The 18,150-nt window shown below is 43.2% G+C and overlaps 1 protein-coding gene and 1 long non-coding RNA gene across 2 annotated transcripts in view; one reads left to right on the top strand and one right to left on the bottom strand.

Annotated features, from left to right (window-relative positions):
* The window catches only part of LOC141270894 (uncharacterized), a 41,588-nt gene extending 39,351 nt beyond the window's left edge, over positions 1-2,237 (top strand). The window contains exon 3 of the long non-coding RNA XR_012321753.1: positions 1,954-2,237. This is a non-coding gene — a long non-coding RNA (uncharacterized lncRNA). The remainder of the gene's footprint in view (positions 1-1,953) is intronic.
* A 10,357-nt stretch (positions 2,238-12,594) lies between these two features.
* Positions 12,595-18,150, bottom strand: part of SOX9 (SRY-box transcription factor 9) — a 58,437-nt gene continuing 52,881 nt past the window's right edge. The window contains exons 2-4 of the mRNA XM_073682537.1: positions 17,403-18,150; positions 15,817-16,070; positions 12,595-14,954 (exon numbers count right to left, since the gene is read on the bottom strand). The exon at positions 17,403-18,150 is cut by the window's right edge and continues 42 nt beyond it. Coding sequence (XP_073538638.1) covers positions 14,191-14,954; positions 15,817-16,070; positions 17,403-17,833 — 1,449 coding nt within the window. The 5' untranslated portion in view covers positions 17,834-18,150 and the 3' untranslated portion in view covers positions 12,595-14,190. The remainder of the gene's footprint in view (positions 14,955-15,816; positions 16,071-17,402) is intronic.

Here is an 18,150-nt window from a genome sequence, read left to right as displayed (position 1 = left end):
GCAGGCCTTATGGAGTGTTTTTGGTATACATTGAGTCTTGTGGGGTTTTACCGATATATAGCAGATCTGATGGGATGTTCCCAGTGTATGTCAGGTATCGTGGGGTGTTTCAAGTACACTGCAGATCTTGTGGGGTGTCCTTGTTATACGACGGGTCTTGTACTGTGTTCACAATATATAGTGGTAAGTGTTAACCAAAAGTTATCCAAAGAAGAAAAAGAGAGGAAACAGCGTCATTGGAGCCCAAGACTCACTGATGTTCATGAGTTGCACAGGCTGGTTCGATCACACAGAACAGATACTGTACTACAATGGCTATGATTGAAAAGTGACAGAACACAGTCCAAAAGCAGACAATCACAAAAGATATCTGCGTTCATTTTGCAGGCTAGGAGAAGTGATTCTGTTGAGGGTCCCATCTGACGTGGTTGCCTTGTCACTGGCAGTTTGCTAACACAATTTCATCAGAGTATGCGGAGAATCTCAATCAATATCTAGCTGCAATGTAATGCAACATGTATATACTGTGTATATATAGTATTTCTATATTCATAAAGCTTTTACACCAGACTTCTAGAGTAAAACACTTTGAAAAGCTGTAAAATTTTTGAGCAATGCAGAGTTGTGCCAAAAATGTGCAACTTTTGACTTTTCCAGTTTGAAGCTGCTCCGCCAAAATGAGCGTTGCGGAGTAGAAGCTGGGGCTGGATGGGATGTGGGTATGCCCACCTATCAAATTCAGCAAAAGTGCTGACGCCATTATGCCAAAAATGCATTTTTGGCTAGGAATACAACACCACAGAGAGGATGTGCTGAATTTATTATGTGGTGTGCGCCTCTTAATGAATTTGGCAAATCAGATTCCAGCATTAAGCGCAACGCACACAAAGTCCACAAATTACGGATTCGACTTGCTCCGGGTGTTGCTCTGTGTACTCATTAATGTAGTGGGTGGGTGCCGAAGTAAACCGTCCAGACTAGCGAATGTTGCGATTCATCCAAGCAGACCTGAGATCTGTCTAGAATATTGTCTATGTGCACTAGCAAACATTGGTACGTCTGTCTGTTGCACACGGATGGAAAATATACTCGTGTTAACGTACCGAAAGGATCAGAACTGTTATGGCAGCCTACAAAATAATCATCAGATTATGGCTTATCAGTGTACGTCACTATAAACCCTGGCAGGAGACATCCCCATAAAGTGTAAGTTTACTCTCGGAGTCCACTCCTTTTGCTTGTTTTTGCTTTTCCTGACTTGTTCTGGCACTTTCTTCTGAGATATACTCTACCGTGAACTGTGACCCCACTACATGCCTTTCCACTTACAAGTGCAGTCAGGTAGAGTGCACGGGCCTCAGCTGTAGCAGGTGAACCAGGTGACTCCGAGGTCTTTCTCTGGGTGGGGAGAGGAAGCTGTCACTCTTGTGCTTGCTTCATTGGGTTTCGAGAAACACCTCCCGCATTCCGCGCGGACCACACCAGGAAAAGGCAGCAAACCTGAGATCTCTGCATTCAATTCTTACCTGGTCTCAAGCCGGACTCGGAACACATCATGCAATTGCTTAAAATGCATAAAGTAGTTGTGTCGGACTATAGACTGCTGTTGTCTATAGTATCCAGATCGCTGAAATATAATTTTCTGCAGTCAGATGTCTCGTACAGCTGAAGGTCCCAAACTAGACCGAATACATGGAATTGGGAAACTAAGCCATAATATCCAGTGTTGTATTTTGTAGCTAGTAATATTGAACCACGCTTCTTTATATACAGAACAGAACGCTGCCGATTTTTATGATATGTGCACACAAAGTTTTTTGGACCGAGTTCACCCTAAATAACATCTGAAAATAATCACTTGAAAAACTCTGCTTATTCATTTGTGCTGTAAAATCACTTTGCTGCTCATATGTTCAGTGTTTTGATCGTTTTTTGTTTTTTTTTGTGCTTCAGGTTTGGAAAAATGTCTTTGGACGGGACCTCCAGTGTCATCTGGTCCAACCCCCCCTCAATGCAGGATTCACTAAACCATCTCAGACAGACTTCTGTCCAGCTTCTGTTTGAAGACTTCCATTGAAGGAGAACTCACCACATCTTGTGGCAGCCTGTTCCATTCATTGATCACCCTCACTGTCAAAAAGTTTTTCTAATATCTAATCTGTATCTTCTCCCATTTATTTTGATCCCATTACTTCTCGTGTTTCCATGTACAAATGAGAATAAAGCTGATCCCTCTACACTGCGACATCCCTTCAGATATTTGTAGACCGCTATTAAGTCTCCTCTTAACCTTCTTTTTTGCAAGCTAAACATTCCCAGATCCTTTAACCGTTCCTCATATGACATATTTTGCAGTCCGCTCACCATCCTGGTAGCTCTTTTTTTAAAATGTGGTGCCCAGATCTAGACACTAGCACAGGTCACTTCTTTGAAGTGGCTTCTAATGGAATCCGCTCCAAACCAGGAGCTGTCCAGTCAAAAGTCTGCAGAAAAAAACACTTTGAGGAAAAAGAAAATTTTTCTTTAACGCTTCAGAAAACAAAAAACTCCCATAAAAACTCCCCAAAGAAAAAGCATTTCCCGAAAAGGTTTCACTTTTGACTGTCTCAAATAAACTCTGTGTCCACATAGCCTCAGAGGCACGGTCCCCACACAAATCCCTCTTAGGGTATGTGCACACGATGCAGAAATGCTCAGGATTTTTTCCTGAGCATTTCTGCATCTCCCTGGCAGGAAAAAACGCATGCGGATTGTACATGCGGATTGTACATGCGGTTTCCTGCCAGGGACATGCGGAAATGAAGCGGTCTTCACTTTCATTTCCGCATGCGGGTTGACAAGAGCTTCCCAAGCGATTTTAGCATCACTTGGAAAGTGCTTGTCAACTTCACACTATATAAATCCATGCAACCGGCATGGATTTATATAGTGTGTGAATGTCAAAAAATAAATATATACTTTACCCTCTGATGGCCCCCGGTGTCTTGCTTCGCTCGGTCCCTGCTACCGGCAGTGAAGACTGAAGGACCTGCCGACGTCAGCGTCACGTGACCCGTCACATGACTCTGACGTCAGCGAAGGTCCTTCTTCATTCAACCGCGAAGTGCGGGGAACCAAGCAGGAGCGCTGCGCGGGCCGTCAGAAGGTGAGTATGTATATATTTTTTATTTTATTCTTTTTTTTTTAATGGTACCTGGGTCTGGATGAGAGTCCTCTCATCCACACCCGGGTACCATCCGCACATTAGACCGCATGGAATGCGCATCAACATATACAGTGATGCGGATTCCATGCGGTCTAATGCAAGTCAATGGCGCCAAAAAAGCAGCGTTTCCGCAAAATTAATTGACATGCTGCGGATTTTTGAGCGCAGCGTTTACGCTGCGGAAAAATCCGCATCATGGGCACAGCACATGCGGATTTCAATTGGGGAACATTGCTGCCCTTCTACCATGCGTTTTTCATGCGTTTCCGCGGCGTTCACGCAACTGCAAAAACGCCGCGGAAACGCATGAAAAACGCATCGTGTGAACTCAGCCTTAAGGGTATGTGCACACGATGCAGAAATGCTCAGTATTTTTTCCTGAGCATTTCTGCATCTCCCTGGCAGGAAAAAACGCATGCGGATTGTACATGCGGTTTCCTGCCAGGGACATGCAGATGTGAAGCGTTCTTCACTTTCATTTCCGCATGCGGGTTGACAAGCGCTTCCCAAGCGATTTTAGCATCACTTGGAAAGTGCTTGTCAACTTGGTCACACTATATAAATCCATGCAACCGGCATGGGTTGCGGGTGCGGATTACAGCACATTTAATAAAGTAGCCTTTATTCACCAAAAACACCATTACATTTTCTTGCAGTGTTATCTCCTTTTCTCCTTGCTTTCCATGGGTTAAAAAATGCTGCAAAAATGCTGAAAGCATTGACATGCTGCAGATTTGAATGATGAACACTTAAAAAAAATACACCAAAAACTCAATAATTACTATCACATATTTTGGGGCAAAAACCTATAAAAAAAAAATGAGGAAAAAAAAAATGCCGCATTTTATCTATGTGTGTACATTGTTTCATAGCTATGTTGACACGTAGAGTTTTTGATTGCTTTTTTGTGCATGAAAAATGCAGATTATGGCTGAAAAACCAAAGTGGAAATTCCATGTGTTTTTGTACATTTTTTGCTGCTGATTTAAGTGAGGAAAAACTACAATGCTAAAAAAAATAAGCAAGTTCTGTTTAGAAAAATAAATAAATTGCACCATGGGTAAAAAAAAAACAAGGAAAATTGGCAATGTTGTTTCAGAAATCTAATTGATTTAGACTTTACTGTAAAACCGCTTTTTTTTCTGAAAAAAAAAATGCATCAAAACAAAAGGTGTGAACTAGCCCTTAGAATACTTCCTGTTGTCACAGAATTCAAATGTGAAAACAGAAGATCCATGACCAAGGCAGAGTCCAGCTCTTTGCGGACCCCACCCTTAGCTTAACAAGCATGTAGCATGTTAAGCCCGATCGTCATGGGTTCCTCACCACCAACCCTCGTTGGTCCTGGCATCTGCTCAGGTTTACCTGCTGCGGCTAATAATCATGCATATTAAAAAGAACCCGTCAACAAATCCCCACTCCCTCCACCAAAAAAACAAAAACATATTCACCTGCAGCCATAGTGGAAATTTCCATGTAAACGTCATCTTAAACATGTCTAACAAGTGCGGCTGCATGGAGAAAATAAAGTTATATTCTCCCTGCAGCTGCTTCCAGTCATATGGTAGACACTGGGGCTGTGATCAGTGACTGTTCACTACACAGTGAACGTGCTGCAATCACTCCCCCCTTCACATGCTTCATAGGAGTATGTCAATCATGGAGCAGAGAAGAGTGATTACAGCTCTGACTGCTCACAGCGCTGGTGTCGCCCCCATGACTGGAAACGAGCAGCTGCAGGGAGAATATGACTTAATTTTCTCCCAGCAGCCCCACCTCCTATTAGGCTGCCACATGCAGATTACCACTACAGCTGCAGATATTTTGTTTTTCTGACAGGTTCCCTTTATGGTATTATGGTAGCCAGCTCAGGACAATATAATCGTAGTGGTCCTTACTTTCTATCATAAGTGTCATCACCTGAAGGACAAAAAAAATAAAAATGCTAAAAAAAGAATATATAATACACTAGAAGAAAAAAAAATGGTAGTAAAGTACAATTAGGGTATGTGCACAAGTTCACCATTTTCTAAAAAAAACAAACAAACAAAAAAATAAAAGTACCCATGCAGGTCCAGGGAATCCGACGTAGTCCACAAATAGAAACCTGAAAAATATAAACATAGAAAAAAAAACAAGACACTGTGCCTCATTCACCACTATATTAGGAAAAAAAATCCCATGCAGGTCCGATGTAGTTCAGAGCTACCCACAACGTTCCCCGTAACTGTCGTCCAAAGCCTATGGAGCCTCTTCTGAGGATCCATAGGCTTTAGCAGCAGCCACTCTTGGGTCAGTAACCTCACTGCTCTTCAGACGTTCCTGGTCACTCTGCGCTCTGGACTACATCGGATTCGGCTGACTACGGATTCGCTGGACTACGTCAGATTCGGTGGGCTACGTCGGATTCGCTGGACTACGTCGGATTCGGTGGACTACGTCGGATTCGCTGGACTACGTCGGATTCGCTGGACTACATCGGATTCGCTGGACTACGTCGGATTCGGTGGGCTACGTCGGATTCGCTGGATTACATCAGATTCGGTGGGCTACGTCGGATTCGGTGGGCTACGTCGGATTCGCTGGACTACGTCGGATTCGCTGGGCTATGTCGGATTCGGTGGGCTACGTCGGATTCGCTGGACTATGTTGGATTCGGTGGGCTACGTCGGATTCGCTGGACTACGTCGGATTCGGTGGGCTACGTCGGATTCGCTGGACTACGTCGGATTCGGTGGACTATGTCGGATTCGGTGGATTAGGGTATGTGCACAAGTTCACCATTTTCTAAAAAAAACAAACAAACAAAAAAATAAAAGTACCCATGCAGGTCCAGGGAATCCGACGTAGTCCACAAATAGAAACCTGAAAAATATAAACATAGAAAAAAAAACAAGACACTGTGCCTCATTCACCACTATATTAGGAAAAAAAATCCCATGCAGGTCCGACGTAGTTCAGAGCTACCCACAACGTTCCCCGTAACTGTCGTCCAAAGCCTATGGAGCCTCTTCTGAGGATCCATAGGCTTTAGCAGCAGCCACTCTTGGGTCAGTAACCTCACTGCTCTTCAGACGTTCCTTGTCACTCTGCGCTCTGGACTACATCGGATTCGGCTGACTACGGATTCGCTGGACTACGTCAGATTCGGTGGGCTACGTCGGATTCGGTGGGCTACGTCGGATTCGCTGGACTACGTCGGATTCGGTGGGCTACGTCGGATTCGGTGGGCTACGTCGGATTCGGTGGACTACGTCGGATTCGCTGGACTACGTCGGATTCGCTGGACTACGTCGGATTCGGTGGGCTACGTCGGATTCGCTGGACTACGTCAGATTCGGTGGGCTACGTCGGATTCGGTGGGCTACGTCGGATTCGCTGGACTACGTCGGATTCGCTGGGCTACGTCGGATTCGGTGGGCTACGTCGGATTCGCTAGACTACGTTGGATTCGGTGGGCTACGTCGGATTCGCTGGACTACGTCGGATTCGGTGGGCTACGTCGGATTCGCTGGACTACGTCGGATTCGGTGGGCTACGTCGGATTCGCTGGACTACGTCGGATTCAGTGGGCTACGTCGGATTCGCTGGACTACGTCGGATTCGGTGGACTATGTCGGATTCGGTGGACTATGTCGGATTCGGTGGACTACGTCAGATTCGGTGGGCTACGTCGGATTAGGTGGACTATGTCAGATTCGGTGGACTATGTCAGATTCGGTGGGCTACGTTGGATTCGGTGGGCTGCCAATACTTTTGTCCGGCCCTTTTTTGGAGTTTTGTGTGAAATGATCAATGATTTGATTTTTGCTTCATTCTCTTTTGTGTTTTTTCCTTGCAAGCAAATTAAATGAAGAGAATAATACCAAAGAATTTGTGATTGCAATCATTTTCAGGAAGAAACTGAGTATTATCTGACAGAATTGCAGGGGTGCCAATACTTTTGGCCACCACTGTAGATAGATACAGAGATAGATATGAGGCAGGTTGATAGATGGTATGAGCTATAGATAAATAGAGGTAGATGAGCCGCTGAGGCGCCATGTCTTACGGTCGCACTGTTATGACGTCTGCGCTTTCTCATGCACCTGCACTTTTCTCTCGCCGAGCTGTGACTGTTCCAAAGCTGCTGATTGGCTGAGTAGAATCACGTGGTACATGTTATGCTTTTAACCTCTGCCTAGAGGGAGGGGCTTTTGTACTGATACTGTGCAACCAATCAGATGTCAGGACTTGATCGCCAATGGCAGAGTGGGATATAAAAGCAGTCACCCAATGCTGTTGTTGTGGGCGACTCCTCCACTTCTCTTCTGCTTCATTGTGCCCACACCACACAGAACATGATTCTATTTATCAAAACTATTAAAAAATGGCCAATAGCAGCCAATCGCTGAGCAGCTTTCATTTTATTAAATGTTTAGAAAAAATGAAAGCTGAGCTGTGATTGGTTGCTATGGACTACAATGACAGTGTTAATTTACAGAGCTGTACCGTTACCAAGGCCACTGAGAGCGCCAGATTAGCTAATTGTGAACTACTAAATATTTTAAAACGTCAGGGCGGTGGGCGAATGGCTGCGCCTGTTTTCACACCTTTTTTAAACTCTTTATTTCGCCAGTGCAAAATTAAAGAGAAGATAGAAAAGTGACAAATGATGAATTGGAGCCAAAGTTTACCCCACTCCCCCTATTAGTTGGCGCACCTTGTGTGAGAAATTGCCACCACAATTTTAACCTATATTAGACCATCCCCCTTTCCGTTAAGTCACCCCTACTTTGAATGAGGTCTCTGAAAAGACGTAGAAAGAGTCTAAAAAAAGCATAAAAGTTCTGTTATGGCGCAAATCATGAAAGATTTTATTTTTTGGTGCAATTTGTGGTGCAAGAATTCTGGCGTTTTCACCATAAACTGATAAATCTCCTTCAGTCCTAAAATATTGTACCCAATAAATATTATATTTTATTTACATGAACTAAATAAATTTTTATATTATATTTCTGAAAAAGGGAGGGCGGGTTAATATATATATATATATATATATATATATATATATATATAATATATGTGTGTGTATGTATCGTGTATATATATATAGAGATAGATATAATTTTATTTTTATAATTTTTAACAATTTTTTTTAGCTTTTTCATGGACTCAGGATTTGAAGCTTTGATTCCTCATACAGTACACAATGCTGTAATGTGGCGCCCCTGAGGGTTCAGTCGCCACAGGGGTACTGCACCTCAGTAGAGGTGTGGTATCTCCTCTTCCAGGTAAAGATGGAGCATCTCTCAGGACCCTACTTCACACTCAACACTACACCACTACTGTCCTGTAGGGGGCCTAAATGCACCAGGGTGCTGCCCCGGCCCGGGATAGAGGAGATGGGGGGGGACCAAAGATAGGGGGAACCATGTAGTGGGTGAGGTTGGAGGACACACTTTAAAGGTACACTTACCAATTCATATATAATCAACGGCCATCTTAAGTTCAAGGTCTTTGATTGTGATCTTCACCGCTGATTGTGGCTTTCTGATAGAACCTGCATCCTATCGAAGATACACGGTCCTCGTCCTCTGGCCTCGAGGCGAGGAGCGGGTCAGAGTTAACCACTGTCTCTACCCGGTCAGGGTCCTGACCTAAGAAGGCCTGGAGGGGAGTAGAGGAGACAAGCTCCACAGGCAAAAGGATCCCTGGGGGATACGGACGGAGCGGCATACGCCACCTGTATTTCTTACTCTGGCCTAGTCAGAGGGACTCCTGCTGCAAGAGGGGTGACCGGCCCCCGATATCTGACTTTGTTACTTCACGTCTCTGTCAGAAAAGCCCGGAGGCTTAGTGGATCCCAGGAGGATACGGACGGAGCGGAGTCGCCACCTGTACCTCTCTACCTGCGTTCATCCAGTGGGACCCGGCCTTACACTACGTTCATACCACACACAGTCAGGAGAAGACTTAGTGGGAGAACTTACCAAGGAGAGGAACACACGCCAGAGGGGTCTCGACAGGTGCTCCTGATCTACCTGGGAAGTGCTGATCCCCCTTCCTGGTGGCCGCAGTACGCCGTGTGTAGCAGAGGGAAGCTTTGAGGCTAAAGTTCATCTTAATGTGAGTAAAAACCCTGGATGACTTCACACCCCGCTTCAGCCTGTTATTTACTGCGTGGCACTGCACCCACCATTCCTTCCTCACACTGTCCTGAGGCCCGCTCCACCTGCGGGGAGCCGTCCCATCTTAGCTGAGACAGCGCTGGACTGAGACAGCGCTGGTGTCCATCACCGGAAACCGTAGGTGGCGTAGTCGGAAAATTACCACTCAACCCTGAAAGCCCATTAAATCTTTTATGTGACCGCCCTGGGCACGGACCGGGTCGGGGCCACGACTGCAACCCCCCAACATCTGACCTGGCTCCGAGTAACCCCACTTCCCAGGGTGAGGGCTGTGAGCGTCACAGTAATATTACAGTGTATTGCAATATTATTGGTATCTTATGAAGGTACAGGCATGTAGAAACATCACAGACCCCAGGGGGATTAATTAGACCTCGGGCTGCCATGATAACACCATTGGCACCCCAGTTGCAATTTCTTAAATGCTGCTGTCACAATTAACAGCGGCATCTAAGGGGTTAAACTGCTGCGATAGGAGCCAGCTCTGATCTCAGGAATTAGGGCTCATTCAGATGTCATTTTTTTCAGGTAGGACAAAATCAGTTCTATTTTCAGTTTGGTCCATGTTTCATTAGTTTCTTTACTTTTTCCTATCTAGTAGCCTGTGAAAACGGACAGCTCTTGGATGCTCGGATGAGATCCCATTTTGTTCACGGACCCATAGACTTGCATCAGATCATTATCGGACATGTGAATTTGTCATTCAGTTCACAATAAAAATCGGAAATGAGAGCAGTCCCATTGACAATACTAGGTATGAGTTCTAGCTGTGAAAAACACGGAAAAACAGATGTCTGAATGAGCCCTTATACTCAGGCGCCAGCTGTGTAACACAGCCGACACCCGTAGCAGGCTCTACTCCTGAGCAAGCTCCATTCATGCAGTGTGCTCAGGGCCAAGTGGGCGCTGGCCCTTGTGATATGATCGAAGAGCCTGTGGGCGCTATAAAACCTCTCTTAATTAAAGTTGATCAAAACATTTTGCAGGACCCTGGTCCAGTGGTCATATCTGTATTCCATGTCCGCCAGACTAGAGCACTGCGAACTTCCCAGTACCTGATGGCATCCTAGGCACCTCTTCCAAATAGTAGGCCCTGCGACATCACCTGGAGCTGGTCTACTAATGAGAAGAGGCCCCCAGCATGCCGGCGGATGGTAGAAAATGTGCAGTACACAGCTCCAACTTTTGCCGAGCACCTACATGGCAGTTGGTCCGGGGTCCTGAAAATCCTTTTGCACAACTCTTAACCCCTGATTCCTAGTCTTCTGTCATCACAAACACATCAGATATCTTCTATATCAACCTTTGTCTCTGCATGTAACTAAGCTGCAATACCAGACACAGCCAATGTACAAGAGTGGTGCTATTTTCTTGAAAAAAAAATCAACTTTGATTTTCTAATCTCATAAAGCAAAAGGAATCCGAGAAAACAGCATTAGTCACTGAAGGGCATCTACATTCTTATGTAATGTGATACTCATAGATAAGTAGATTTTTGGCCAGATTCCAGTCTCTGCTGCTAAGAAGGAAATCTGGTTGGCTCTCAAGAATCCTGGTAGGTGCTCAGTGGAAGGATCCAGGTGAATGATGCAAATTAAATGCACTTTTATTGGGAGATGAGGCAAGGATCTAATGTGGATCGTTTCGGTCCATCCCTGGACCTTTGTCAAGGCCTGAATCAAGCAGCATGGCTATGTGATAGCTCACTTTATGGGAAATCCACTTTGCTATTCGTATGAGGAGTTTTTGCAGATTTTATTTTTCCTGAAGAAGGTTAGAAAAAAAAAGTGTTTGTCAGTCACTTCTTTGAAACAGAACCTGATGGAATACGCTCCAAATTAGGCATTGTCCAATAAAACACTGCAAGAAACGCTTCCAAAACTTTTCAGGAAAAGCTTGTTTACTAGGCTATTCACATGGGTAGACAAGAACTATACAATATGATTGCTCTGTCTCCATGCAGCATCAAGTTCTCAGCAGCACATCAACTGTTCATCGTTGACTTTGATGCCATCAGAAAAGATCTGATCGCCAACCTGTTTACAGTGGCCACTAATCGGTAATCCGCATTAAAGCCTCATTCAGATGCCAGTGTTCTATGTGTTCACAGATACAGTAGGTCATTATAATCTACAGGGCTATTATGTTCTCTATACAGCTTGCAACTGCAGCTCTGAAGCTTCCCAGATCCCTGGATCCAAGCTTGGACTGGCCCACAGGAGAACAGGAGAATCCTCCGGTGGGCCCCCATGCAGGAGTAGGCCACCAGCCTCTTATACGAGCAGTACTTGGCACTATATTCTTGAATCACTATGTACTGACAAAGGCAGCATCCTATTCACCTAACAATCTACCCAGTTCATTGTTATATAAATTTGTGATTGAGGATAATATCACATTTGCATGTAGCTGAAAAGTGGGGCCCTGGAGTTGGTTACTAGTGGGTCCTTGACATCCCAGTCCGACACTGCGTCTGGATCCGTCCAGCGTCAGTGCACGTGTGCTTCTCCGATGCTGGAAAGGCAAAGCTGCCTCTGCTAGCAGTGTCGGAGCGTGTACAGTTCAGACCTGCAGCGCAACCATGCCGCTGGTCCGAACTGTCAGTCTACAGGAGCGCACCGCTCTCATTTTCATGTATACAAAATGAAAATTGGGCTATGCTCCCACAATGAGTTTTCGATATTGCAGCTTTTCTGCACCCATTAAGTAAAATAGGTTACTTGCATTTTTTTCAAAAATACGCAGTGTAAAAAACTCAGCAAAAATTCATAGTGGGAACACAGTCTCAGACTTCTTTAAGGCTACATTCCCATGATGACTATTTGGTCAGTTTTTGATGATGCAGATTTACTGTATCTACTAGGTAACCTATAATTTTTTTATTGTATTTTTATCGCGATTTTGACGCTGCCATAGGTCATAATTTAGCTGCTTTGTTTTTCATCCTTCCTGGTATTTGGCTTTCTCAAAATCTTAATGTGTGGATTACATGCGTTTTTATTCCGTGTCTGCTGTGCAAAAGCACTAAAAACAGAGAAGCTTTTTTTTACCTGCAGATTTTCAGCATCCAATGCAATTCAGTGGGCGCAGGATTTCTATAAATCCCATCCACTTTGTTTGAACTGTAAGGCGCTGCGTTTTTTGTCCACCAAAAATACACCACTCACCAAAAACTCATGGTGTGAGCGTAATATTTGTAAGAAAAGAACGAGATTTCACTTTTAGTACATTGCATTATATTTATTGCAAAACAATAATACACAAGAGGATAAGTTCACAAAGACAGAAGAATAACAATAGAAAAAAAAATCGCACATAAAAATGAACAAAATGATCCACGGACTTCAAAAGTCAGCTTTGTATATGTTAATGTTACTTAACTTAGAGGGAACTTTAAGGCCTACGTTTTGTAATGAAGGCAATCATTGTGGAGTGCTCTATCTCGACATAGCATTTAACAATACCATTACCGTACCTTTAAAAAATATATATATAAATCTTTTTTAAGCAAATGTTAACCAACTATTTGCCAAAGTCAAACTGCATTTTATGTCCAATTTATTACCACTCTGTCACAAAATTGTGTCAAAAGTCTCTAGATGTCGTAAAATCAAATAGTTTACAAAGTACTAATGGTGTATATCCTGCACGAGGCATTGAAAATTTTTTTTTTTTTTTATCAGATCTTACAATTTTTTTTTTGCATGGAAAAAAATGAACTTTCTGCTATTTTTTATAATGTAAATTAGAGCATCTCGTATGTTTTTACAATTAGACTCAAAGAAGGAATTTAGAACACAAAGGAAAAAGTCTGAGAAAGGGAAAAAAAAATGACACAATAAAAACCCATAATTTAACAAAAAGCATACTTCTCGAAAAAAAGGCAAATAAAAAAAGAAAAATCAGCAGCATGCTAATATATATCTTCTTTGTACAAAAGATTAAAAAAAAAAAAAATTCGGGAATCTTTGCTTATTTTTAACAATATTATTTTTATTATAAAATAAATAATTTAAGAGCGTGACACCTGGTGTAAAAAAATTTTTTTTTATACAAATTAAAAAAAATAATAATTCAATCCTATCGCTTTTGCTGCTGGAGATCATTAGGAATTGTAAAGGGCACTTGTGTATAGTCTGGCTGGAACCGTTCATTAGGCAACACGTGAATTATTATCTTCGGGCACAATGTTTTTTTTTTTTATTGGCACTTGGGTATAAATGTGGAAATAAATTTCCTACTTGAGTAAACCCTATTACAATCCGCTGTCTGATTTACATATGGCCGAAAAAAAAATTCTCACTGCTCGTTATAAATGCAAGACTAATATTATAATTTTTTTGGGGGAAGAAAAAAACTTTTTACATTTTTTTTTTTTTTTTTTTTACAAAAATATTTCCATTTGAATAAAAATTCAAATAATGTAAAACTACTCGAACGGAGAACTTTTTTTTTTTCTTTCTTCTTACAATGTATTTGTTTTCTTCTAAAATATAAATGTATAAACCCCCATATAAAGGCAATAGAACATACACAGTACATACTAAAATATATCAGAGAGAGACTAGTCCTCACAGAGGATGTAGAATTGCAAAAGTCTCTCCAAGAATCAAGTTGCTGGTTTTTCTAAAGTATTGTCTCTTGTGCCATCTGCGTATACAGAGGTGCCAAGAGAGTCCTGTTTAGAAGCAATCCGCCCACTTTCGCTGGCTGCCAGCAGAGGGCGATGTGCTACGCACGTATGAAGAGGGCACTTCTTGACTTGTGCTGGATGGCAAATTGTCTTTAGAAAGTCAATGGCCTATAGTGATAGCTCTATGGCCTGGTGAGCTGTGTGTAGACCGGCTGCTCCCAATGTTGTGGGCTATGTGTTGGGGGAATTGATGGGACCCCCGTCGTGTCTGCGATAGGAGTGTACATGGGACGCTGGCTTGGGTTCATGTAGCTCAGGGTAGAGTAGATGTTGGAGCTCTGGCCAGCGGCATGGCTGTAGTAGGTATTCGAACCTTGGTGCTCAGTGTAGTCGTACTGTGAGCGCGTGATGGGCATTGGGTAGGAAGAGCCGTAATGGTTGAGGTTGAAGGAGCTGTAGTTGAGCTGTTGTGGGGAGTGTTGCTGCTGCTGGTCGCTGTAATGACTCGGACTGAGCTGCTCGGTTTTGATGTGTGTCCTCTGCTGGGACTGGCTCTGCTCGCTGTTCAGAGTGGACAATGTGTGCTGTTGCTGCGACTGTTGACTGGGCTGTTGCTGTTGCTTGGACATCCATGTGTGCCCAGCTCCCGTGCTGGAACTATTTGTGTTGGTGATGCCGTAACTGCCGGTGTAAGTCACCTGCGTAGAGGCAACTCCTGGGTGGCCGTTGGGTGGTAAGTATTGGTCGAATTCATTGACATCAAAGGTCTCAATATTGGAAATCACCTCGCTGCTCAGCTCTCCAATGTCCACATCACGGAAATCAATATGAGGGGGTTGGCGGCCGCTCTCTTGTATGGTGCGACCTTCACGCTTCAGGTCTGGCTTGCCCGGCTGCACATCTGTTTTAGGGGTGGTTGGTGGAGTTGGTGGACCCTGTGATTGACCTGCAGCAGAAAAAAAAATAACCAAAATGTTATAGTATGTATTATGTTTCTGCAGAGCTTTACAGATATTGTCATCGTTGTAACCATTGAGGCTCACAATCTAGATTCTCTATCAGTATGTCTTTGGAGGAAACCAGAGAACCTGGAGGAAACCCACACAAACACGGGGAGAACATACAAACTCCTTGCAGATGTTGTCTTTGGTGGGATTTGAACCCAGGACCCCCAGCGCTGCAGAGCAACAGGGCTAACCACTGTGCTAAATATTTTGAAAAAATGAAAAATTGGTATGTATATTATATAAGAATCCGATTATAAAGCAATGGCGGAAAAAAAATGACAAAATAAAGAACTTTTCTATAACTTAGCACTGATTACTGCGATTCCTAAGTACACATGCTTCCTCACTGCTTCATTAAAGGAGCCAGCAGATAAGCTGCAGGGTCACATAGAGTTTCAATACTTAGGTAAGAGTGTGCTGCCTATCTTATATCTCATACAAGCAGGTGCTATGTAACGCCTGCCAATCATTAACTCCAGGATCATACAGTAAGTTTAACTCAACAGATGCTGGATAGAAGGTGGGGACTTGGAGATCTACCAGTCTAGATCATGTAGGGTAGGTAAGTGCAACAGGCTCAGACATATTGGCTGCCTAACACTGGGAACTACTAAGTGTTCCATGTTATAACGTTAGAAAACCCTATATAATTGGGATAATGTTACCACCATAGACAGGGGCAGCACCGCATGTGTGCACAGACATGGCATAAGTTGTTTTATACATGACCTCTGTAATTTCTAACATGCATTAATTTAATATCATGCTAATCAGAACACAGAACAGGAGATTAGTCCTTACCTGAGTGTTCCCCTGGGGAGTGCGCCTCGCTCATACTAGAGGAAGAATGTGGGGAGTCAGCCTGCAGAGCCTTGAAAATGGCATTGGGTGAGATATGGGTCTGCTCCGAACCATCCTCTTGTTCAGCCTGACCATTCTTGACGGACTTTCTGCGGCGTGGCTGGTACTTGTAGTCTGGATGGTCCTTCTTGTGCTGGATTCTCAGTCTCTCAGCTTCTTCTACAAAAGGACGCTTCTCACCCTCATTTAACAGCCTAAAATATGGCAAGAGGAGGATACATATATGTCACTCTGGTGCAGAGACAATACAGACCAGGAGCATACAGTATCATTTGTATTATATGTGTATGTCATATGTATCTATATATTCATAATAATATATATTCTTAGACAATGTTTTACATTATATGTTCGTAATAATAATAATAATAACAATAATATATATATATTATTTTTGTAATTATACTATATGACATTACTATTTTACTATAATATAATATATTTGATATATTATTATATACATTATTACATGATTTATTATCATCCTATATGAAATTATTATTTTACTTTGTTCTTAAACTACACATTTTTACACTATTATATGATATTTTTATTCTATTACATTTTTAATTTACTATAACATTGTTATTAACCATATTATTCAAAATTATTTCCTATTTGTCATCATTATATCACTTTGTTATGCATTATTCTGCATCACAGAGGCAAACATTACAGCTCCCTGCACAGACTTCTAATCAGACTATAATTTAAGGCAACTATGCTTTCATATAAAATGCAGAACTGATTTCATTGATTAAAAGAAGATTTCATCCAAATGAGACTGCAGTTTTTTATCCAAGAAGATAATCTGAGCCCTTCTCACATGCATACATAATCCAGCAATCCTAATCTGCAAGAAAACAAGAAACCACAGGATAAACCCAGAGCATGAATCTCATTTTACAGTGCAGGAAGCCCTTTCAGCCATCAGATAAAGGTAGAATCAATCCTTTGAAGTGGTTGGAGTCATTCCTTCACTGCCAGCAAGAAGAAAAACCTAAGGCTACAACCTTTCCACCTGAGCCCTCCAGCGGCCAAAACTGTTAAACACCCCCAGCAGGGCTTAAATATACCTAAATTGCCCCAAGAAATACACATTTAATTACCATTAGTAATAGATGAGGCTTTTGTACCCAATGCGCACTGGATACGCATCCAGTGCGCAATGAAGGGGAAGAGCGCAAAACTCAGAGCAAGATTGTAAAAAGAGGCAAAGCAGTGAAATACCCACTTCATACCAAAAATCAGCTTCTCTCCCCTCTTCATATCATTAATAGGCAACTAGTGTAGTCACAACCTCGCACTCTAAGCCAATTACCGCTAACTACAGCCATAAATCCCAGAAAGTAGAGTCAAAAATTATCCCAGAAAGTAGAGTGTCAAAAATTATCCCAGAAAGTAGACGTCAAAAAGTATCCACAATCTCTGCACAAATGCATTCATGCCAACATCATATTGAAGCAAGGGGGGCTCACATATTGGTAAATACAGAGGTGTAGAGAATGCCAGGACCAGACACTTACCTCCAGAGCTTGCCCAGGGTCTTGCTGAGTTCTGCATTGTGAAGATGTGGGTACTGATCAGCAAGCTTCCTCCTTGCAGCCTGCGCCCAAACCATAAAAGCATTCATTGGCCTCTTGACATGGGGTTTGCTTTTACTGGATCCATTCACCCTGACTGGCATGGGCACCAGGGTCCAGTCATATCCCTTCAGCACCTGGCTGACCGCCTCCCTGATGCAGACAGGGAACTTTTCATCCTCTGTCTCCTTCTTCATGTCTGGATCCCCTTTGGGGAAAGTATTTTCTTGAGGTCTTGTGTTCTCAGTATCTGAGCCCGACCCAGAAGGGCAGGGGGAACCAGCAGAGTCCTCAGACATGGAAGGGCTTGGAGCCCCAGACATGCACTTGTCTTGCTCTTCTGTCATCTTCATGAAGGGATCCAAGAGATTCATGCGCAAAACTGGGGAGTGAGTGATTGCAAGAATGAAAAGTAATGTAGAGGCAGAGGAGGCTGCAGCTCACTCCTCTCTAATGTTGGACTCTGGATCTGCAAAGTCTCTTGCAAGGTAAATCATGAACCATATGGTTATGGAGAGGTTTCCAAGATCCCGATGCTCTGTGCGACTTCTGTGCGCAAGATTCCGCGCTCAGCTCAGGAGCCCAAATGCCAAGACAACTTGTAAGTCTGCTTTGTATAAGTAGGCAAGGCTGGAATAAATAGCAGCACTTCTCTGCCCTTCAGCCAATCCCAGGCCTGCAATGGGGAGGT

The sequence above is a fragment of the Phyllobates terribilis genome, unplaced genomic scaffold (genome assembly GCF_046119375.1).
Source record: "Phyllobates terribilis strain yellow unplaced genomic scaffold, ASM4611937v1 Scaffold_5__5_contigs__length_657084704, whole genome shotgun sequence".
NCBI lineage: Eukaryota > Metazoa > Chordata > Amphibia > Anura > Dendrobatidae > Phyllobates > Phyllobates terribilis.
Note: the sequence above shows the minus strand (reverse complement) of the source record. Positions and strands in the feature narration are given on the sequence as shown.